Source organism: Pristiophorus japonicus, chromosome 3 (assembly GCF_044704955.1).
Source record: "Pristiophorus japonicus isolate sPriJap1 chromosome 3, sPriJap1.hap1, whole genome shotgun sequence".
Lineage (NCBI taxonomy): Eukaryota > Metazoa > Chordata > Chondrichthyes > Pristiophoridae > Pristiophorus > Pristiophorus japonicus.
The window spans coordinates 316,997,669-317,021,584 of record NC_091979.1 but is presented as its reverse complement, the minus strand read 5'-3'; the positions used below and the strand labels follow the sequence as shown (position 1 = coordinate 317,021,584).

Sequence of the window (23,916 nt, the reverse complement as noted above, 5' to 3'; positions counted from 1 at the left end):
TCACCACGCCCGGTCAGTAAGTGGTTAATGCATCCTGATCAGCCCCTGGAGGCAATAACAGGAGGCGCTAAGGAGCCAATTTCTAGGCCTAGGTCTATGTTCCCTTGTTCTAGATACCACAACTGCTAGACACAGTCAGTTTCAATCTACACTGTCCCATCCTTTCATAATGTTAAATACCTCTATCAAATCAGCCCATAATTCTCCAATTAATGAAAACAGACCTGAATTTTTTGGCTCCATCTGTAGTGATGACTATAGTTGAATAGTCTGCTCATTACCCGATCCCCCATCCTCGACTCCCCCTCCCACCACTCCCTCCGCGACACCCTGGTCATTCCGCATTTACCCCCAGCAACCCCTCCCTTCCCACGGTACCTTCACATGCCAGCACAGGAGATGCAACACCTGTCCTTTTGCCTCCTCCCTTCCCACTATCCAGGGCCCCAAACACTCCTTCCCCGTGAAACAGCAATTTACTTGTAACTCTTTCAATTTAGTATTCACCGTATTCGCTGCTCACGATGTGGTCCCCTCGACAACGGGCAGAGCAAATGCAGATGGGGTGACCACTTTGCAGAATCTCTTTGTTCAGTCCGTAAGCGTGACCCTGAGCTTCCGGTTGCCTCACTTTATTTCTCCACTTCATTCCGACTCTGACCTCCCCGACCTCGGCCTCCGACACTGTTCGAATGAAGCTCGACGCAAACTCAAGGAGCAGAAGCTCATCTTTCGTTTCGGCACTTTACAGCCTTCTCAACTCAACATCCAGTTCCACAATTTCAGACCAGAACCTCTGCCCGTCTTTTGTTCACTTTCCTCCCTTTTTATTACAATGCCCACCACCTTTTTATTTTTTTTTCTCTCTTTCCCACGGCAATTGGTGATGATTCCACCATTCACATTCCATCGAGACTCATCTTTTGTTTCCTAATTTGTACCATTACCATCTCATTTTTGTCTGTTAAATCCCTCCTGTCTTCCAGCCGATCACAGAACGTCCCTTTTGTTCTTCCTCCACTCCCCCGTTCAGTGTCCCTGTACTTCCTTAATAATCTGTTACAGTTCAAACTTTCCCAGTAAAAATACAAACAAAAAAATGCCAAAAAAGTTGCTGCCCCTTTAAGGTTCTGTCATGGAGCCCTTAAAGGAACAGTGACTTTTAAAGGAAAGTTCCTTTCCTTAGGACCACTCCAAATAGGCTCACAAAGCAAATAACAGGATCATGGGGAGATCCAACTGAAAAGGCTGGGAAATTTCACCTTTGGCCTGTTTAAATATTTTAAAGTAACTTGTGGCTCACACACTTTGTTTAAGAGCAGCCTTAAGCAGGAAATTCTGAGAGCTGGTAAATCGCCTCATTGGCCTTGCTGTCTGGGACACTTCCCCTTAAACCCCTGTACCTTGCTCCTTCTCGCCCCACCAACAAAACCTGCTAAAAATCTACCTGTCTAACCTTTCACCTTTCCTTTACTATTGCTGGGTATCCATTCCCCCTCTATGGATCATCTTGGGACATTTACTGTAACATTAAAGGCACTAAATAAATGTAAGCTCTGATCCGTTATTGTGTGAAACTACCTCAATATGGTATCTGTGTGACTCGTTCAGTGAAAATATTGCTATAAATGTGCACAAATTAAGGGTTTTAATTTGCAGTTTAAGTAAAAAGTTGGGGAGCAGGATAGAATTGCAGATGCACCATCAGAAAATTGAAACAAAATTCCAATGGATTTACTCTCTCAGAGAAACCCTTCGTGGAGCAACAAATGGGCTGGATTTTCAAACAAATCTGGAAATAAATATAAAAGTTCATTTTAAAATGTAAAATCTCGAAGGGCTATAAGAATAAATGTGAAACACAGTATTCTGGCTGACTGGATATACCATGTGCTCTCATCGGTAAGTGGAAGATTAATATTATCAGATCACAGCTCAGTCTATAAAGCACAGGACACATTCAAACAAATCTGTGACCAGTACTGAACATAAATAATAGATTTATAGTAAATGTAGACTTTATTCTTCCTCTGGGAATCAATACAAGATGGAAGCTTCTCCCGCGACCTTGACATTAAATTAGCCCTTGACACACACTTGCTCTATTTCTCACATACCACAGGGTTCTCTCAATAGCCCTGTATTTCTACTGGTTTCAGACTGGGCAGACGGCCAAACACAAGCCTTCGCTCACAAACCCTGCAGATTGCGACACGGGGCTTATACTTGGCCACCTGCACTCAGTTCAACAGTCAGCCTGAAGTCAGCAGAGATACAGAGCTGTCCATCAATGGTCTACAAAGATCCATGGTCGTGACCCTCTCACACACCTGGCTCAAGTCTTCCACACAAACCTGGCTGTCAATCGAGCCTATTACTTCAGAAATATCCTCCAGAATATCGATTACTCAGGATGTCTGAATTGAATGGAACGACTCACCTCATCGACCTGAGCCAAACAAGGGGAATAATGAATCCCTTTGTATTTTTAGCTCAAATAACATGCTTGATCTGTGTAATCTACTGGTTCAGATAGAATCAACAGCACGGTGCAAGCTTTTCTACTTCATTCCAACTTTTATCTATCATTGTATTAAAATCGTCGACTTTTGGGCCCTTTTCTGTGCTCATTGCAAGAGATCTGATTGGTCCATCAGAATCACATGAGCCACAACTCTGTTACCCTTACACGCATGGTGACATTCCCCCTTGAAGTAGTAATTGCTGAGTGTTAGGTGATTGAAGTGCTTTGAGAAAACATATAAAGGTGAGACTACCTACGATGAGTGGAATATAGCTCCACCTAGTGGACTACTGCTCCACCTAGTGGACCACTGTGGTAATTTTGTGGTGGATTTCAAAATTGAATGCATTTTCTCTTACGTTTCAGAATTACGTTCTCTTGGAAACTTCCTTAAATGGCCTCATTTTAAGATCACTCGGTTGGTTTTATATTCGTCAGCTAACATTTATTTGTGGGGCCACTAAGATCTGGGTTCCTAGGTTCCTCAGCCGAGAATGGCTGTTTCTCCATTTTCCCAGCATATCACTCACTCCAGTATTGGCCCTGAAATTCGGCCGGAGGTTTCTTCCGGACAAACGCCTCTGACCGGAGAATTTTAACGTAATTACCTGGTGGTTCCGGAGGAGCGTGGGATTCCGGTGGGGAGGCCTTCTCTTCCCGTGCTGCGAAGTGTGCTCCACTCCTCCGGGTTCCCACGGAGACGGTGCAATCACGTGTGACTGCTCAGCCAATCAGGTCCAGTATTAGCAATGGGAGCTCCGTATCGACCAGTTCTATCGCTATTAATGAGGGAAACAAAACACACTAAACACCACAATAAAAAATAAAAAACACACCGAACATAATTAAAATTAATTGAAATTAAAGTTAATAAATGCCTTAGAAAAAATATATATTGTTCCCATTTTTTTTAAAGTTTTGTAATGAAGGTTAAAAATAAACTTACCTTTGTGGGCAGGGTTTTTAACAATAAAATGTGCTTTTTTAATTTAATGTTATTATATTTTTGAGTATTTTAAAACTCTTACACCTGTAAAAGTCGGCTATGTGCCTGCTTTTATCAGGCGCAAGAGTTTTGAGGACATTTGCTGGGCAAGATTTGGGTAAATCCTGCAATCTTGCCCGTACAAATGTCCTCCCTCCTGAGATGTGTGCGATCTGTCGAGCTCCAGCTGTACAGATCGGAAAAGCTGCTTTTCAGCGCGTGCGCATTGTGCGCTGAAAACCGGCTTTTGCGATGCCTTCCCCGGTCCGTACACACTCCGTACAGACCCGGGGAGGTCGGGATTTCCAGGCCAACATCATCAAACCGGGGACCAACCCTGGTTCAATGAGAAGTGTGGAAGAGCTTGCCACGAGCAGGTCTAACAACACTCAATAAGCACGATGCCACCCAGGACAGCCCGCTTGATTGGTATCCCATCCACCACCTTGAACATTGACTCTCTCCACCACCAGCGCATCGTGGCTGCCGTGTGTATCATCGATAAGATGGACTGCAGCAACTCGCCAAGGCTTCTTCGACAGCACCTCCCAAACCCGCGACCTCTACCACCTAGAAGGACATGGGCAGCAGGCCACCACCAACAAGTTCCCCTGCAAGTCACACACTAGCATGACTTGGAAGCATATCGTCTTTCCTTCATCATTGCTGGGTCAAGCTCCTGTAAAATAAAAATTATAAAAAGGAGAGAGGGACAGGAGGGTGAAGAGGGTGAGGTAGCATCCTTCCTCCTGTGGGCACAGGACATCCATCTGCCTCTAGATCATCTCCACCAGGACCTCCATTGCTGCATCCAAGAACATGTGCATCCTCTCACTCAGTCCCTGAGTCATCCTGCAACGTGCCACTGCGTGCCAGCCAGAGCACTGCTCCAGTGGAAGTGAGCGCGAGGAGCCCATACATACTGCTGCAAGAAAAGCTAGCCTGCTCTACTTAAAGGTTGTCTGCACCTCTTAAAGGGAAGGTGCATTCTGCCTGCAGCAGATCATTCAACTGGCTGAGGAAGACAGTCCAAAAAATCATATAATAATGGCACAACAGGTGAGAGAGCATGCACAAAGGTTCTCTGATGCAGCACTGGAGGCCTTTGTGCAGGAGGTCAACTCGAGGAGAGAGGTGCTGCTCCCACAGGGGGCCCAGGAGGTCCTCCAGGCAGCAGACCAAAGTGCAGTGGGAACAGCTAGACAATGTGATGAATACCAGCAGTGTAGCACCTAGGACATGGACACAGTGCAGGAAGAAGTTTAATGACCTCATATGAGTATTCAAGGTCAGTAAAATTATCTTCAAATTCTATATCCCACCAACTGGTCCAGTAGCCTTCAACATTATTAATTCACCAAAACCCCATCAATCACCTACAAAGCATTTCTATCAATCACAACTCAGATCTCACATTCATAACTTTACCTTACCCTCACACATTACCACTGCTGCAAGTCTCAAACCCAAATCTCACAACTTACACACACTGACAGCTATTCAACTATGACAGACATATCACCCAAACACATTGCACCTGACACCTTTCCTGTCATGTATCTCACACTACTGTACATAACTGTATCTTACCATGCTATACATGACTGTAACTAGATATGACCTGTAACCACAAGCATACCTTACCACCAGGGGTGCACTTGCAGGAGACACTGCATACCTGTTCCACACAGGTATATAAAGGCAGGTCTCAGGCAAGTGTGGCACTCGAGAGCTGTGAAATAAAGGTGCAGGTCCAGAGTGACCTTGACTTCAGCATTGCCTTGTGTAAGTCTGTACCGCAGGGTCAGGACTTTACAGTGGGGACGAGTTACGGGATCACAGAATCCACAGAATGGCTACCAACGGCTCAGATGAGAAATACAATGCCGGAGACAATTGGGAGGACTTTATAGAAAGACTCCAGCAAAGCTTTGTAACCAAAGACGATGAGGCAGACAAGAGAAGAGCCCATCTCTTGACCAGCTGTGGCTCGAAAACATACGCCTTAATGAAGGACCTGCTGGCACCCGAGAAACCAGCAAGCAAGTCGTTTGAGGAGTTGAGCACACTGGTGAGAGACCACCTGAAGCCAGCGAGCAGCCTACACATGGCCAGACACAGGTTCTACAACTACAGACGCTGTGTACAGAGCATACCCGACTTTGTGGCGGAACTTCGGAGGCTGGCTAGTTTATGTGAGTTCTCCGATGAACTAAGGAGAGAAGTACTGAGATACTTTTTTATTGAAGGAATAGGCCATGCAGGCATAATCCGAAATCTTATAGAGACCAAGAACTTGACCTTAGAGGCAGCAGCACTGGTCGCACAGACATTCTTGGCAGGAGAAGAAGAAACGAGGTTGATCTATACTGCGGGTACGACAACTAACGAAACATCAGAACAAGGGGTTCAAAGCGTGAATCAAGCCACTACCCCCACACACAGACAAAGACAGGAGAGCAGGTCTTCAACAGCAGGCAGTGGCGCCAGAAGCCATCAAGGTCCACATGAACGGCCGTTCACACCTCATCAACCCACAATGCGAGCAATCAACTACAGACTGAGAGAAGCTCAAGAGAGATCAGCCAGACGCAGCTCATCCTTCGGAAACAATGGAAGCGGTCTGTGCTGGAGATGTGGGGGAAGGCACTCAACAGGGGGTGTCGATTTCAGCATGCTGTTTGCAGAAACTGCAACTATACAGGGCATCTGGCTCGCATGTGCAGAAAAACAACAGCTCGGCTGATATACGAATCGGATGGGTCGGAAAGCGGACCAGAAGACGGTGGGGACAGTGCCCGGGATGCTGGGGTACAGCGGGTCAACACGATCAATGTCCACTGTTCTTACAACAAGACGCCTCCAATAATGATGAGGGTCCTTCTCAACGGGATACCCATCAACATGGAACTGGACACGGGAGCTAGTTAATCTCTCATGAGCGTCCAACAATTTGAACAGCTGTGGCCGCACAAAAGCAACAGACCAAAACTCACAAGGATCGACACCAAACTAAGGACCTATACCAAAGAAATCGTCCCAATCCTTGGCAGCACCATGCTCTCAGTCACACACAAAGGGACGGTGAACCGACTTCCCCTGCGGATTGTGCCCGGAGATCTCCCAGCACTGTTGGGGAGAAGCTGGCTGGCAAAACTAAATTGAAAATGGGATGATGTTCACGCCATGTCGTCAGAGGAACGGACCTCCTGCTCAACAGTTTTAAGTCGTTTTGAACATCTCTTTCAGCCAGGTGTGGGCACCTTCAAAGGGGCTAAAGTTAAAATCTACAACACACAGGATGCCAGACTGGTCCATCACAAGGCTAGAGCTGTGCCTTCTGTGATGAGGGAAAAGACTGAACACGAACTGGACCGGCTTCTGCGGGAAGGCATTATCTAACCCGTGGAATTTAGCGACTGGGCAAGTCACATCATTCCCGTCATGAAGCCTGATGGATCCATACGAATCTGTGGGGATTACAAGTCTACCATAAACAGAGTCTCCCTACAGGACCAATACCCGCTGCCCAGAGTAGAGGACCTATTTGCCACATTGGCTGGAGGAAAACTTTTCTCGAAACTAGATCTCACATCTGCGTATATGACACAAGAACTGACCGAAGAGTCTAAGCTACTCACCACCATCAACACACATCGAGGCCTTTTTGTGTACAATCAATGCCCATTCGGCATCAGGTTGGCAGCTGCTATATTCCAGCGCAACATGGAGAGTCTGCCCAAGTCCATCCCGGGGACGGTTGTGTTTCAAGATGACATACTCATCACGGGCAGGGACACCGACTCCCATCTCTGCAATTTGGAGCAAGTACCAAGTCGATTGGACCGGGTAGGCCCAAGAGTTAAGAAATCCAAGTTTCTGTTTCTCGCGCCCGAGGTTGAATTTTTGGGCAGAAGGACTCCGCCCAACAGAATCCAAAACCGAAGCAATTCGTCTGGCACCCAGGCCCCGGAACTGCGCGCCTTTCTCGGGCGACTCAATTACTTTGGGAGCTTTATGCAGAACTTGAGTTCGCTGCTGGAGCCTCTCCACGTGCTACTCAGAAAGGGGTGCGATTGGTTTTGGGGAAACGCCCAAGAATGTGCCTTCAATAAGGCATGCGTCAGCATATGGGGTCAGGTGCGTTTTACAGCATGTCAATGATGCGAGTAAATTACAACCCATTGCTTATGCCTCCAGGTCACTTTCGCGGGCGGAGCGCGGGTATAGTATGGTTGAGAAGGAGGCGCTCGCGTGCGTGTACGGTGTCAAAAAGATGCACCAATACCTTTTCGGGGCCAAGTTCGCATTAGAAACTGACCACAAACCCCTAACGTCCCTGCTATCCGAGTGCAAAGCAATAAATGCCAACGCCTCGGCGTGTATTCAGCGGTGGGCACTCATGCTGGCGTCCTACGACTATACCATAAGGCACAGACCAGGCACAGACAACTGTGCCGACGCGCTTAGCAGGCTACTCCTGGTGACCACGGAAGGGTCTGATGAACAGGACTGTGAGATGGTCATGGCAATCAATGCCTTTGAATCCACAGGTTCGCCCATGACGGCTCGTCAAATCAGAGCCTGGATGACCAGCAACCCCACGTTATCCTTAGTCAAAAGATGTGTTTTAACTGGTGACTGGGCAGAGGCTCGTGATGCCTGCCCCGAGGAGATCAAACCTTTCCATAGGCGCACGCATGAACTATCACTCCAGGCAGACTGCCTGATGTGGGGCAGCCGAGTAGTTATGCCCTTGCGAGGCAGAGAGGTGTTTGTCCGGGAGCTCCACCGCGAGCACCCGGGGATCGTCCTTATGAAGGCCATAGCCAGATCCCACGTCTGGTGGCCTGGCATTGACGCGGACTTGGAGCTCTGCGTCCGGCAGTGCACCATTTGTGCCCAACTCAGTAATGCACCCAGGGAGGCCCCCCTAAGCCCCTGGCCCTGGCCCACCAAACCGTGGTCGCGGGTGCATGTAGACTATGCGGGCCCATTCATGGGCAAAATGTTCCTCGTAGTCGTCGATGCATTTTCAAAGTGGATCGAGTGCACCATTTTAAACTCGAGTACCACCTCCACCACTGTGGAGAGCCTTAGAACCATGTTTGCAATGCCCGTAATTCCTGACATATTGGTCAGTGATAATGGTCCGTGCTTCACCAGCGCAGAATTTCAAGATTTTATAGTTGACCACGGCATAAATCATGTTAAGGTGGCACTGTTCAAGCTGGCCTCCAATGGCCAGGTGGAGCAAGCAGTACAAATCGTTAAACAAGGCATGTTAAAAATCCAAGGTCCCATGCTGCAGAGCTGCCTGTCGCGACTGCTACTGGCATACAGATCTCGTCCGCATTCGTTGACTGGGGTTCCCCCCGCGCAACTGTTGATGAACTGGACCTTAAAGACTAGGCTCTCGTTAATCCTCCCAGACATACATGAAATTGTTGAGGCAAAGTGCCGGAAGCTAACTGAGTACCATGAACGAAATTTGAGGGGGAGGTGGAATGAGATAGGGGACAAAGTGTTTGTGCTAATCTATGGCAGGGGTCCCAAATTGCTTGCAGGGACAGAAACAGGCAAGGAAGGAAACAGGCTACTGGTTGTACAAATGGACAATGGCCAAACCTGCTGGGGGCATGTCGACCAAGTAAAAAGTAGATTCACCAACAACACTGCAGAACCAGAGGCAGACTACAATGTGGAACTCACACCATACCTGGTGGACAGACAGAGGGAACAACCTGAGAAAAGGGCAGTCTCAACAGACAGCCCAGGCGAGATACCAGCAGTCACACCGAAAGAAAAACAGGCACCAAGGCAAACAACTGACCCACAACTAAGACGCTCCATGCGAGAGCGCAGACCACCTGAGAGACTAAATCTATAAAGCCAATAAGACCTTGGGGGAGGGTGTGGCAAGTGTGGCACTCGAGAGCTGTGAAATAAAGGTGCAGGTCCAGAGTGACCTTGACTTCAGCATGTGCCTTGTTTAAGTCTGTACTGCAGGGTCAGGACTTTACACTTCCTTGTAGGAAAAGGTGGCGCATAACCAGCGCCAACAGAACCTAACCAGTGGGATACAGGCTTGCCTGCAGCACCTCACCCACTTGGAGGAGATGGTACAGGCCATTTTTTGGAGGGGCATGGCTGAGCCCGTGGATAGCGGAGGGGTGGAAAGAGCACATCACACTTGCCCCCTCATCCCACATCCCGAACTAACACTCCGCAGAGTTTAGAGGGTAGATTAGAGGCGGGATCTTCACATGGTGAGTCACCGGGCGTGAGTGGTCTGCAGTGAGGCAGAGGACAAGGTAGTGCAGGTGCCAGCTCCTTGGAGGGTGAGAGCACATATGAGTTCTGCTGCAGTGGACTCAGATGAGGCCTTCGATGGGCAGCCTACAGAGAAACATTGATGGGTGTCTGTATAACAAAAGGCTTGGTACATTGGCAGGCCTGCCAGAAAGTCTGAGTGCAATGTCGAGGAGCATGGAGGAGCACCAAACTTGCACAGGGCTTTGGGCAGAGCTTGGAGCCCATCCTTTCCAGCATGGAAGGTGTGACAGATCCATTATTCATTTGGGAGGCCCTGGGTTCCGAGAGTTCGGGAGGCCTGAGAGTTCGGGAGGTCTGAGAGTTCAGGAGGCCTGAGAATTCGGGAGGTCTGAGTGTTCAGGAGGTCTGAGAGTTCGGGAGATCTGAGAGTTCAGGAGGCCTGAGTGTTCAGGAGGTCTGAGTGTTCGGGAGGCCTGAGAATTCGGGAGGTCTGAGAGTTATGGAGGCCTGAGTGTTCAGGAGGTCTGAGAGTTCGGGAGGTCTGAGAGTTCGGGAGGTCTGAGAGTTATGGAGGCCTGAGTGTTCAGGAGGTCTGAGAGTTCGGGAGGTCTGAGAGTTCGGGAGGTCTGAGAGTTCGGGAGGTCTGAGAGATCCGGAGGTCCGAGAGTTCGGGAGGTCTGAGTGTTCGGGAGGTCTGAGAATTCGGGAGGTCTGAGAGTTATGGAGGCCTGAGTGTTCGGGAGGTCTGAGAGATCCAGAGGTCCGAGAGTTCGGGAGGTCTGAGAGTTCTGGGGATCCAAGAGTTTGGGAGGTCCCGAGTCAGGAGTCCGAGGAGCAGAAAGCCCGGAGGTCGGCGAGGAGTTAACTTCTGGCGATGACCTCACAGTCCTCGTCCGGGCAGGTAAATGATTGGCTGTTTGATTTGGTAAGTATCTTTCTTTTTCTCTTTCTCTTTCTCTTTTATAATCAGATAAGTCTAATTAGAGGGATGACAGGGCAGCTCAGTCCCATGGACTTTACATCCTGCAGCATGTGGGAAGTCCTGGATGCTTCGTACGGCCTAGACGGCCACGTGCGCAGGAGGTGTCTCCAGCTTCAACTACTCCAGCTCCGCGTTTCGAGCTTGAGTGGCGGCTGGAGTCAATACGGTGCATCCGCGAGGCTGAGAGCTACGTGGATAGCACGTTACAGGAGGTGGTCACCATGCAGCTTAAAAGTCTGCAGGTAACGGTGAAGTGGGTGAACACCAGACGGAGGAAGAATGCTAAACAGGTTGTACAGGATTCCCCCCGAGTCCACCTCACTTTCCAACCGATATTCTCTTCTGAGCATCGGTGAGAGCGATGGTGCCTCTGGGGAGTGCAGCCAGAGCCAAGTCCAAGGCACCATGGGTGGTTCAGCTGCACAGCGGGGAGGGACAAAGAATAAAAGAGCTGTCGTGATAGGGGATTCAATAGTTAGGGGAATAGAGGCCTTTCTGCGGCCGTAGGCTTGACTCCAGGATGGTATGGTGCCTCCCTGGTGCCATGATCAAGGATGTCACAGAGCAGACGCAGGGCATTCTGGGGGGAGAGAGTCAATAGCTAGAGGTTGTGGTCCATATTGGGACCAATGACATAGGTAGAACGAGGGATGAGGTCCTGCAGGCAGAATTTAGGCCGCTAGGAGAAAAATTAAAGGGTAGGACCTCAAAGGGAGTCATCAACATCAGAGGCAGTCCCTCGGAATCGAGGAGGACTTGCTTCCACTCTTAAAATGAGTTTGTGGGTGGTTGAACAGTCCAATATGAGAACCGCAGACTCTGTCACAGGTGGGGCAGATAGTCATTGAGAGAAGGGGTGGGAAGAACTAGTTTTCCGCACACTCTTTCTGCTGCCTGCGCTTGTTTTCTGCATGCTCTCGGCGATGAGATTTGAGGCGCTCAGTGCCCTCCCAGATGCACTTCCTCCACTTAGGGCGGTCTTTGGTCAGGGACTCCCAGGTGTCAGTGGGAATATTGCACTTTATCAGCGAGGCTTTGAGGGTGTCCTTATAACGTTTCCTCTGCCCAGCTTTGGCTTGTTTGCTGAGTAGAGTGCTTGCTTTGGGAGTCTTGTGTCAGGCATGCGAACAATGTGGCCTGCCCAGCAGAGCTGATCAAGTGTGGTCAGTGCTTCAATGCTGGGGAGGTTGGCCTGGTCAAGGACGCTAATGTTGGTGCGTCTGTCCTCCCAGAGGATTTGTAGGATCTTGCGGAGACTTTGTTGGTGGTATCTCTCCAGCGACTTGAGGTGTCTGCTGCACATGGTCCATGTCTCTGAGCCATACAGGAGGACAAGTATTACTACAGCCCTGCAGACCATGAGCTTGGTGGCAGTTTTGATGGTCTGGTCTTCAAACACTCCTTTCCTCAGACGGCCGAAGGCTGCACTGGTGCACTGGAGGCGGTGTTGCACTTGTTCTCTGCATGCTCTCGACGATGAGACATGAGGTGCTCAGCGCCCTCCCGGATATACTAGGGTAGCACTTTGTAGGAGCACATGGAAGACAGGCACTAAGGTAATGCACAAGGGTGATTAGTTGACTTTGTTTGGTTATATCGGATGGATTGATGGATAAAGTTGGATTGGAATGTCTCCTTTGTGATGGCTTTTAATTCCACATTGTGGCCAAGCGAATGCTGCAATGGTCAGTAACAGAGGGAAGGTAAGGTGTGGGATTATTGTTCAATCGGGAATCGGGGTTGTGTTCTCTCGTACCCTAGTCGGATTATTCGCTCACGGAAAGCCCGGGAAGGAAGGGCTGTCTGGATTGCCTCCTCCCTTCCACTTCCTCCTTTTCCACTTCCCCATCTTCCACTTCCTTCTCCTCTTCCTCCTCCTCCTCCTCTGATTCCTCCCCCTCCCTCTCCTCAGCTGGTCACTGTATTGCTGGTGGCAACGGCTGTGCTCTCATGATAGCAAGGTTCGGGAACCTGTAGCAGAACACGACGAATCTTGAGACGTGATCTAGTGAGTACTGCAGGGCAGCAGAAGCCTTGTTTAAGGACACAAATGGTCTGCTTTATCAGATTCTGTATGGCAGCACGTCTCTAATTGTACACATGCTACCCATGTGTTGTTGGGTTGCGGAGCGGAGCCATGAGCCAGATGTTCAGCGGATAGCCCTTGTCACCCAGCAGCCACCTCTGCTTTGTGTTGGTGGCTCAAAGGCTGAGTGAACAGCGGACTGGCACAGACGAAAGCATCATAACTGCTGCAAGGAAACCGGGCATTCAGCATCATGATGTGCTGAGCATGGTCGCACACCAACTGCACATTCAGCAAGTGGTAACCTTTGCGGTTGTGGTACATCTCAGCACTTGGTGTGGCACCCACAAAGCTACATGCGTGCAGTCAATGGCACCCTGCACCATGGGGAATCCCGTTACCCTGGTAAAGCAGGTGCGCACTCTGCCTGGATCTCTCTGGTCAGAGAGAAAACAATGAAGTCACCTCTCCTGGCATAAAGAGCATCTGTCACATCTCTTATATAGTAATGGGCAGCGAATTGGGAGATATTACAGATGTTGCCTGCTCCAGCTGGGAAGGATCCAGATGCAAAAAAATTGGGACCACGGTGACCTTATCAGCCATTGCCCTAGAGTGAGGCTGCAGGTCATGTTGTGGGAGGTAGCAGAGTTTGTGAGCATCACCAAGTAAAGTGCACGCACCTCACTCACTGCTCCTGGCTCAGGCTGAGGTAAGAGAATTGCTCTCGGAAGACCCTAAGTGGTTAATGCCTCCTGCTGAGAGACCTTATTCCCCTCCTCCTCCTCCCTCTGTGAGCAGCTTGTTCTCTTCTTCGCTGCCTCTGCTCCATCTCCCTGTCATGCTGCAGGCCAAGGGGAAATACAACTAGAACACCCATGTCTGGGAGCAAGTGGGCTGACCAGAAAACTTGAAATCAGAAACAAGGCCCTCTCCACTTGCCGCACCACTCCCTGTCACCCACCAACTTTAAACAACTCGAAAAAGCTCCAAACGGTTCCACAAACTTACACGGAGCCAGTGGAAATTAATCAGCAACTGACCTGAGAGTGGTTGATGATCCCTTTAAATATCACTGGTCGGGTGTCCTTTCAGCTGCTGAACCCTGTTCAGCTGTGCGAGGGTAACACAGGGCGTTTCCTGCACCATTGAGGATGAAAATAGCAGTTCTGGTGTCAAACTATCATTGCACGCTGACTGAGGTCACGATGTTCCCAATCTACATAATCTGGCGCACGCTCCAAGCGCCGACACTAACGTCCTCAGAAAGATGGTGTCCAGCACGGCCTGCACCAGAATTGTGCGAGCACGGCGCGGATGCTGTTTTGACCCAAAAAGGCACCTGTAGCGCCCAAACAACAGGTACTATGCAATCGAATTTTTAGTCCCAGGTGTCTGTTTAGTACCTCCAGGCGTTCAAATTGTGGTAATCACCAATTAGGACTAAAATTGTATGCTAAATCCAGACTTTCAAACAGGCGGGTCTTATTAGCACTGCTCCATTTCGCACCTGTTTTCAACCATTTGGTTCTTTGTTACATTTTATAGGTTTAGTTTCTATTCACATTCAGACAATGATTTAAGCAATAACTGACTGAACAGGATAAACGAGCTGGAAAACAACACATCAACACACTTCTCGATCAACTCTCCATTGGAAGTACAGTTGGAGCTGAAAAGGGAATTCAACGCATTGTCCATCGATCAGCACTATGAGGTAACGGTCATTGGAATTCCTCCTTTATTTAAATTTACGTGTAGACTATTGAACAAGGAACTAGTTTTCAGAAATAAAGTAGCTTACATTACAAAGCAGTTGAAATGCAGAGAGCTGGGATTAGTGGCTCACAGTGAGACACACAGATAAGGGAACACTGCTGCACCAAGACTGGTGATAGTCAGTAAACATGAGGCAAAAGGCAGACCTGTTCATAGGATTATAACTCAAACAACAATTTAAATTATTTTTGACTCGGCTTTGTTGAAAGTACAAAGTTAAACTTGAATATTACACTGTGGTGGAAAGGTGTATTCTGTAAGTGCCCTCAGGTCATATCCAGAGTTTGAAGAAAGAAAGTTTCACTTTGTGTTCCATGGGAATCTAGAAGGGATCTACTAATGTAAAATAGTGATTTCCAGCACTTTCATATATCCATACTAAAGCAACCTGAACTATAAAGCAAAGGGAGAGTACAGCATGGACTGTGATGGGGGGATGGACACAGCATGAAATGCAGGAGGAGAGTGCCAGCTTAAAGTGTGTAGGAGAAGGAAAAGTGCTGACTTACATTGAGAATGGGGGCGGGGGAGAAGAGTGCTGACATGAACTGGGGGAAAGGACAGGTGCAGCAGTTTGAACAGAGCAGCAAAGGGAGGAAAGCCACCATGAACTGGGGCAGGGGTAAGAATGACAGCTTGGATTGTGGGGGGAGGGAGACGAGAGCCAACAGGAACAAGAGGCCGACGGAGTAGAGTGCAAGGAGAAGCTGGGATGACTGGGGGATGAAGTGTATCGACGTGAATTTAACAGCAAGGAAGAAAGAATTTGTATTGATGTAACACATTATCACACCTCTTAGAAATGCCCCAAAGTGCTTCACATTCAGTGAATTATTTTGCAGTGCAGTCACTGTTGTTTTGTCGGGAAATGCGACAATTCAGTTTGCAGAACAACAATAACTGGCAATTATATAGCACTTTTCACCGAGTAAAACATCCCACAGTGCTTCACAGCAACGTAATCAGACAACAATGGACACCGAGGCAAAGAAGGGGATGGTTAGAGGGATGACAAAAGCTTAGTCAAAGAGATAGGAGATTGTAAAGGAGGAGAGTGAGGTGGAGAGGTTCAGCGAGGGAATTCCAGAGTATCGGGCCTGTCTGGTCTGATGGCTCGGCCACCATCAGTGGGTGAAGTGGGAGAAGGACACGAGCCCGAGTTAGAGTAACACAGAATTCACGGATAATGCCATAGAATCTATGAGGTCCACTTGATCCACTGGAATAGGCAGAGGCTGCCTTGGTTTAACATCACACCTGGAGGATGGCATGGTGGAAGATTTTCAGCAGGGTAAGAGTCAGTTCATGAAACATGGTCTTTCAGAATGCTGATATCTTTGTGTTGGGCCTTTTCTGCTTTAAGGATGGGATTGGAGAGTGTTACATAGGATAGACAGCACAGAAACCGGCCATTCAGCTCAACCAGTCCATGTTGGTTTATGCTCCACTCGAGCCTCCTCCTGTCTTTCCTCAGCTAATTCTATCTGCATAACCCTCTAATCCCTTCTCCCTCATTTGCTTATCTAGTCTCCCCTTAAATGCATCGATACTATTTACTTCAACCACTCCCTATGGTCGCGAGTTCCACATTCTCACCGCTCTCTGGGTAAAGAAGTTTCTTTTGTATTCCCTATTTGATTTCTTGGTGTCTATTTTACACCTGATGGCCTCTAGTTTTGCTCCTCCTCACAGTGGAAACACTCTCTCTGTGTCGACTCTATCATAAACTTTCATAATGTGAAAGACCTCTCGGTTCTCCTTCCGCATGTTGGGGTGGGGAATGACCTGCTCACAGACAGCAGGGTCCCTGTGGAGGACCAGGTTGATGATCTGTTTAGTGGAGAGTTACCTGGACTGCCAATGTGAGAGGGAGAGTGTTTTAGAATTAGCTCTGACCTTTTTAGTGAGGAACTCCCATTTCAGAATGGAATGCATGAATGAAAAGGAGTGGAGGTGTTTGAGGCGATGCTGCACATTGAGCGAGAAGACTAAATGTCCAGGAGCTGGTACATCAGCGAGCATGAAGGAGACCAGTGTGAGTACAGCTGAGATTTGCAGTCATACCTTTTCCTTTTGCAGTCGTTTTTGCAGAGGTCACCTTTGTGTGACCAGAGATTTCATGGTTAGTGGATCCAGGAGTCGGGAGAAGGCTTTAGTTAAAGAAACCGGAGAGAGGGGAGGGGGTGACTCAGCCAGTCTGAGACGGGTTTTGATGAATTTTGTTCTCTTGCAGCAACACACAGAAGGATTTGTTGAAAGTGAAGCTCGATCAGCTTCAATGTCACTTCACGTGGGGCCCACAGAAAGAAAACATTGACTTGGACGACATGAAGTATAGATTGCAAGATTCAATACAGGCTGGTGTGAAATATCAGGCCAGGTCTTACAACCACCTCACTTTTGTAAACTGTCTGCAAGGCAACTGTGAAGAGGCAATTCAAAACTTAAAGGAAGCTGAAAAGATTCTGAGGGAGAACCATGAACATGAATTTGAAAGAAGAAGCATCATCACCTATGGAAACTATGCCTGGGTATATTATCACATGGGCCAACTGACAGAGGCCCAGTCCTACCTCGACAAGCTGGAGATGATCTGTAAACAATTTACTGATGGCTCTCGGTATACAGCACTGATACCTGAAGTATACGGGGAGAAGGGTTGGTCACTGTTGAATTCTCCTAGTCAATACTATGAAGAGGCAAAGGAATGTTTTGAGAAGGCTCTGGAGGAAGATCCTGATGACACTGAATGGAACGTTGGCTATGCGACTGCTCTGTTCCGTCTGGAAGGGATTTCTGGTACCCCAGAGAGTGGTGACCGCAGCCAATCAGTGAAGCAGTTGCGACGTGTGCTGGAACTTGATCCAGATGACTCTGTAGCCATGGTGCTGTTGGCTCTAAAACTACAAGAGTTCAATCAAAAGGAGGAAGCACTGAAATTAGTTGAACAAGCATTGCAGAAGTCACCTGATCTTCCATATGTAACTCGTTACGCAGCAAAATTTTACAGAAGAGAAGGAGATGTGGAAAAAGCTGTGGAGCTATTGAAGAAAGCATTAGAAATTAGCCCAAACTCTACCTTCATACACCACCAAATAGGTCTGTGTTACAGAAAAAAACTATATCAACTAATCAAATATCCAGGCAGCAAAGACCCTCGCAATGCTGCTTTTCAACAGAAAACTGAGTTGATCAAACTATGCAAGTACCATTTTGAAAAGGCATTTGAGCCCCGCCCATTAACATTTATTTTTGCACAACTGGATTTTGCAGGAATCTGTTCATTAAATGGAGAATATCTCAAAGCAGAGGAGATTTACAGTAATCTACTGAAATTAGAGGATTTTCATCCTGATAATAAGCAGGCAGTATATGCGCAGTTTGGGTTATATGAACTGCATCACAAAAGATCTGAATCAAATGCCATCAGCTATTTTCTGGAAGGACTTAAAATCCAACGTGACACAGTGGAATGGCAATTGTGTCGCGAAAACTTGAGAAAGATTGCAACAAAACAAATTGACAGGAATCCCAGAGACAGCAAGGCCTTTGGTGTTCTTGGGTTACTGCACCAGCTGGATGGGGAGAAGTGTGAAGCTATTGAGTGCTTTGAAAAGGCCTTGGAGTTTGATTGTGACAATGAAGAATATCTAAGTGCTCTTTGTGAATTACGCCTTTCTATCTAAATCAACGACGACTCTCCCAGCTAAAACTAAACACAGCGGGTAGAGTTTCTGCTTTGGGTGCAAATTGCACTTGAAGTTACGCTGGTTAGATTACAGTTTAAGTTTCCACTAAATGCATTTGCTTAATTACAAACGTAAAATCTTCCAAGAACCAGTGCAGTCAGTCAGTGTAACAGAATGTAATCAGTTATTTTTTGCATTAAAAATATTCATTGATATATTTAAGAGTGGCAATTGGTGCAGCTTTATTGATACAGCTGAAAATGGATGTAACCTGCAAAATTAAATATTTTTAGTCAGTCTTTCAGCTGTGCTTTACCTGATTTAAGATGATGAAAATGGCTTTAAAATCTACACTGAACCAGTTATAAGTTTTATTGTTGTACACTAGTCAGACTTTTAATAATTTAAATATTTTTAAGATGTAAAACCTATTAAATTGTGCCTACTAGTGCCTGGGCACCTCAGAAAACCAGCTCAATTTGAAAACGCTCCTCGAAAGGTTGCAAATGGACGCAATGGGCGGAAACTCACCATCCTTGTTATTTCTATCTGGGGGTGTGACCAGTTTTGTGGGCGGCGCCAGCTTCGGACAGAAAGCTTTTTAAACCAGGGTTAAAGATCCCGGAAATCTCGGTTGAAGCTTGACAGAACTTATGCTCGAGTTTCTGCGATCTTTTACACTGGTTCGGCCGATTTCACCCGGATTGTGCAATTTCCCTGCTACACGGGATGGCCGGTATCATGCCTGAAGAAAGATTAATTTCTCTCTCTCTCTGTGTAACGAGCCGCCCGCAGCTCCCTGATTTGCAGCCTCTTCAATGGATGGGGAACAACAGCCTGTCGGGTGAAGCAACAACCGCGGGCCCTTTGCTCAATAAAACCTGGCGGGACAGCATCAGAGTCCCGAATAAGAGATGAATTATTGTTTGGTGGGGGACAGGATGAGTGCCAGTGCTCCTTCAGAATAATGTGGGCTTAATTTTATTCATCCCACTGCTGACAAGGAGCCTCAGTCATTGACATTGTTAAAACGGGATGGTCGGTATCACGCCTGAAGAAAGATTATGTTCTCTCTCTCCCTGTAACGAGCCGCCCGCAGCTCCCTGATTTCCTGCCTCTTCAATGGAAGCGGTTAATTTCCACCACGGCTAAGGGATATAAAAATAAGTTAAAATGATGAAAAATAATAAAGCTTTATAGTTGCAGATACAGATTTCCCAATGAGAAATGTTAATTTGCTGTAATATCAGAGATTGAGTGTTAAAATAACCAATAAAAAGATACTACAACTACAATTTTATTTGTGTCATTGATCTGTGCTAATGCTGACAGTAAGTGTCACTCATAATCCACACTTTGTGATGGTGAACTGTACCAGCTCTGTAAGGAACATTCAGACCAGCCTTTAACACAGGCAGTAAACTGAACAGCTGTTGATTGTGGAGTGACACATGGCCCTTACACTGCTAGCTGTAGCCACAGTGCTATTAGAGAAAGGTGAGGGAGGAATGGTTGGGAAGATCCAGAGGAATGGGACAATGGAAGAATCTAACATTGGGAGAGGCTGCAGACGCCTCACATCATATTTAGTCCTATTGGAAAAGCAGCCCCTGGAAGGGTTCAGCTTTTCTGTGGAGGTATTGTCCCAGGTCTGTGCAATGCTGGAAACTAGTTTTGAGGTATTGGAGGGGCTGCACAGACACCTGTGTGTGGGAGGGCGGAGGTGGGGGGGGGTAAATTGGACAGCCCCGAAGACATAAGAACATTCAAAATCAGAGCAGGAGGAGGCCATTTGGCCCTTCGAGCCTGCTCCGCCATTCAATGAGATCATGACTGATGTACCTCAATTCCACCTTCCCGCACTATCCCCATATCCTTTAATTCCCTTTATTCCCAAAATTTTATCGGCCTCTGTCTTGAATATACTCAACGACTGAGCATCCACAGCTCTCTGGGGTAGAGAATTGCCAAGGTTCACACCCCTTTGAGTGAAGACATTTCTCCTCATCTCAGTCCTAAATTGCCTATCCCTTATTCTGTGACTGTGACCCTGTGTTCTAAATTCCCCAGACAGGGAAAACATTTACCCAGCATTAACCCCCCAGCATTAACCCTGTCAAGCCCCGTAAGAATTTTATATCTTTCAATTTTTCAATTGTGTGAAAACAAATTATCTTTTTTTCACGGGGAACTCTTTTTGGAGCAAGGGAAGAACATTTCCGGTCAAAAGGACTGCTCCTCCCGCTACAATCCCCGTCCGAAAGGACTGTTCCCCACTGGCTGGACCCACTACAATCTCCCGAAAGGACTGTTCCTCACCGGCTGGACCCACTACAATCCCCCCGAAAGGACTGTTCCTCACCGGCTGGACCCACTACAATCCCCCCGAAAGGACTGTTCCCCACCGGCTGGACCCACTACAATCCCCCGAAAGGACTGTTCCCCACCGGCTGGACCCACTACAATCCTCCGAAAGGACTGTTCCCCACCGGCTGGACCCACTACAATCCCCCGAAAGGACTGTTCCCCACCGGCTGGACCCACTACAATCCCCCGAAAGGACTGTTCCTCACCGGCTGGACCCACTACAATCCCCCGAAAGGACTGTTCCCCACCGGCTGGACCCACTACAATCCCCCCGAAAGGACTGTTCCCCACCGGCTGGACCCACTACAATCCCCCGAAAGGACTGTTCCCCACCGGCTGGACCCACTACAATCCCCCCTGAAAGGACTGTTCCTCACCGGCTGGACCCAGTACAATCCCTCCGAAAGGACTGTTCCCCACCGGCTGGACCCACTACAATCCCCCCGAAAGGACTGTTCCTCACCGGCTGGACCCAGTACAATCCCCCCGAAAGAACTGTTCCCCACCGGCTGGACCCACTACAATCCCCCCGAAAGGACTGTTCCTCACCGGCTGGACCCAGTACAATCCCCCCGAAAGGACTGTTCCTCACCGGCTGGACCCAGTACAATCCCCCCGAAAGGACTGTTCCTCACCGGCTGGACCCACTACAATCCCCCCGAAAGGACTGTTCCCCACTGGCTGGACCCAGTACAATCCCCCCGAAAGGACTGTTCCTCACCGGCTGGACCCACTACAATCTCCCCGAAAGGACTGTTCCCCACCGGCTGGACCCACTACAATCCCCTGAAAGGACTGTTCCTCACCGGCTGGACCCACTACAATCCCCTGAAAGGACTGTTCCCCACCGGCTGGACCCACTACAATCCCCTGAAAGGACTGTTCCTCACCGGCTGGACCCACTACAATCCCCTGAAAGGACTGTTCCCCACCGGCTGGACCCACTACAATCCCGGACTGAATGGCCCCCCCCGGTCACCCTGCGAGTTGAAGTTCAGGAGCCGGAGGGCCATTCGGCCGGAGATTGCAGCGGGTCCCGCCGGTGGGGAGCAGTCCTTTCAGGGGAGTGGGTTTCAGCTTGCATCAGCGTCTCTGGTTGTCCTGGCAACTTCAGCTTTTTGCGCATGCCCAGAGAGTTTTTACCGTAGACTTGTAGCTCCGCCCCAAACTAACTTCGGAGAGCGTTGCACCAAATTCAAATATTTCTTTGACGAAAGTCCCAATTTTTTTTCTCTGCCGCAAACGCACAGAAAAAAATCATACATTAACATGTGTGGGCATCAAAAATCCAGCAAATAGAAAATAGGGGCCTTTATCTCTCTGCAGCCTCTTTGTGTGCTCCTCTCAGCTTGCTTTCCCACCTAACTTTGTATCATCAGCAAAGTTGGATACGTTTTACAGCGTCCCTTCATCGAAGTCATTAATATAGATTGTAAGTAGCTGAGGCCCAAGCACTGAACCTTGAGGTATCCCTCTAGTCACAGCCTGCCAAACTTAAACATTCTTGGTTATTCCTACTCTCTGTTTTCTGTCCATTAACCAGTTTCAATCCATGCTAATATATTACCCCCAATACCATGAGACGTAATTTTGTGTAATAACCTCTGGTGTGACACCTTATCGAATGTTTTTTGAAAATCCAAATACACTACACCCACTGGTTTCCCCCTTATCCATCCTGCAAGTTACATCTTCAAAAAACTCAAAACAGATTTGTCAAACACGATTTCCCATTCATAAAAGATGGATGCAGGGATCATGAAGTGCGATTAACCTGTGGCTGTTGATTGCAATGCAGGCAGCAAGTCAACTTTGTGCTGCCTGCTCATTTGAATGATCTGTGTATCCAACTAGTGCTAACCACACAACAGGGGAGCTAGCGGGCACCAAGTTTGTCGGATGGAGAACTGGAGGTCTTGTTGGAGGAGGTGGAAAGGAGGCGAGATGTTCTGTATCCACAGTGGGGCCGGAGGCCCTCCAGACACACGGTCAAAAGGAAGTGGAAGCAGATAGTCGTGGCAGTCAGTGCCCGGAGTCAAGCCCCGAGGACCTGGATACAGTGCTGCAAGAAGTTCAATGACCTCACATGAGTGGTCAAGGTCAGTGAATGCATCTTCAAATGCCATGTCTTCCCAACTGCAACACGAGCCACACCCACTGCTCAATTCACCACATCCCCATCACTCACCTACCAACAATCTCTCCAACAACCAACAGGCCTCATACCTCACATCCGTAGCTTCACTTCGCCCTCACACACTGAACTCCGACATCTCACAGCTTGCACACTCAGCCAGCTATTCAACCATGACAGCCACATCAGCCAAACAGTTTGCACGAAAGTCACTGACACGCTTCCCTCTCTCTCACTGGACAAGGTGGCATACAACCAAATGCAGCAGGTGCTAACTGGAGGGGACAGGCGCGTCTGCATGTCCTCACACCCGTGGAGGAGATGGTGCTGGCCTTTATTGAGATGCCCAAAGTTGAACAAGTGGCCAGCGACAGGGCTAAAACCATCCCATTTTACTCTCATCCCACAAGCTGATTTACAAGCTGCAGATGGTGTAAGCACGTACCTCTTACTTTCCCCTCACTTCCTTGCACCACAACTTATTCTTGTGCCTTTTTCCTTTCAGATACACAAGAGTTGCAATCTGCCCAGGCAGTGGAGGAACAGCAAGAAGAGAGTGACCGTCACTTGATTTCACACTCACAGCCACCGGCTCAGATACTGACACTGCTATGTTAGAGGATAGATTAGAGGCGGGATCTGCACGTGGTGAGACACCGAGCACGAGTGGGTTGCAGCCAGGGCAGGTGGCAAGGATAGCACAGGTGCCAGCTCACCGGAGGGCGAGGGCACAGACAGGTTTCATTGCCGAGGACTCAGATACGGAATTCGATGGGGCAGCCTACAGAGGAACGCTGATGGGTTTGCACAATGAAGGCTTGGTGCATTGGCAGGCCTGCCAGAAAGCCTGCAGTCAATGTCACGGAGCATGGAGGAGTCTTCACCAGCTTGGCACAGGGCATGGAAGTGGTGGCAAACTCTGTTCGCACACTTGTGGACCCAACCATGATGCAGCATCTGATGGCCAGTGTCACCACTTCCATTGCAGCACAAGCAGCCACCCATCCTCTGAACTCTGCAGCCAACTAACCGGCCTCTGATCGGGCCCACAAAGACCCCAGAACATCCTGACTATACTCCCCCCGCACCCCGTCTCAGGTGATAGCCTCCTAAACGAATGTTAATTGGGATCCTATTATGTAGACTTTATTGTC

At 48.4% G+C, this 23,916-nt stretch overlaps 1 protein-coding gene and 1 long non-coding RNA gene across 2 annotated transcripts in view; one reads left to right on the top strand and one right to left on the bottom strand.

Annotated features, from left to right (window-relative positions):
* Positions 1-17,365, bottom strand: part of LOC139259582 (uncharacterized) — a 73,169-nt gene extending 55,804 nt beyond the window's left edge. Inside the window, exons 1-2 of the long non-coding RNA XR_011592603.1 lie at positions 17,146-17,365; positions 3,133-3,303 (exon numbers count right to left, since the gene is read on the bottom strand). This is a non-coding gene — a long non-coding RNA (uncharacterized lncRNA). The remainder of the gene's footprint in view (positions 1-3,132; positions 3,304-17,145) is intronic.
* Positions 14,355-19,544, top strand: LOC139259581 (interferon-induced protein with tetratricopeptide repeats 5-like). Its single transcript, XM_070875074.1, has 2 exons — positions 14,355-14,510; positions 16,806-19,544. Exons 1-2 carry the CDS (start codon positions 14,506-14,508, stop codon positions 18,256-18,258), a joined length of 1,458 nt encoding a protein of 485 aa, XP_070731175.1. The 5' UTR covers positions 14,355-14,505; the 3' UTR covers positions 18,259-19,544.
* The last annotated feature ends 4,372 nt before the right edge of the window (positions 19,545-23,916 follow it).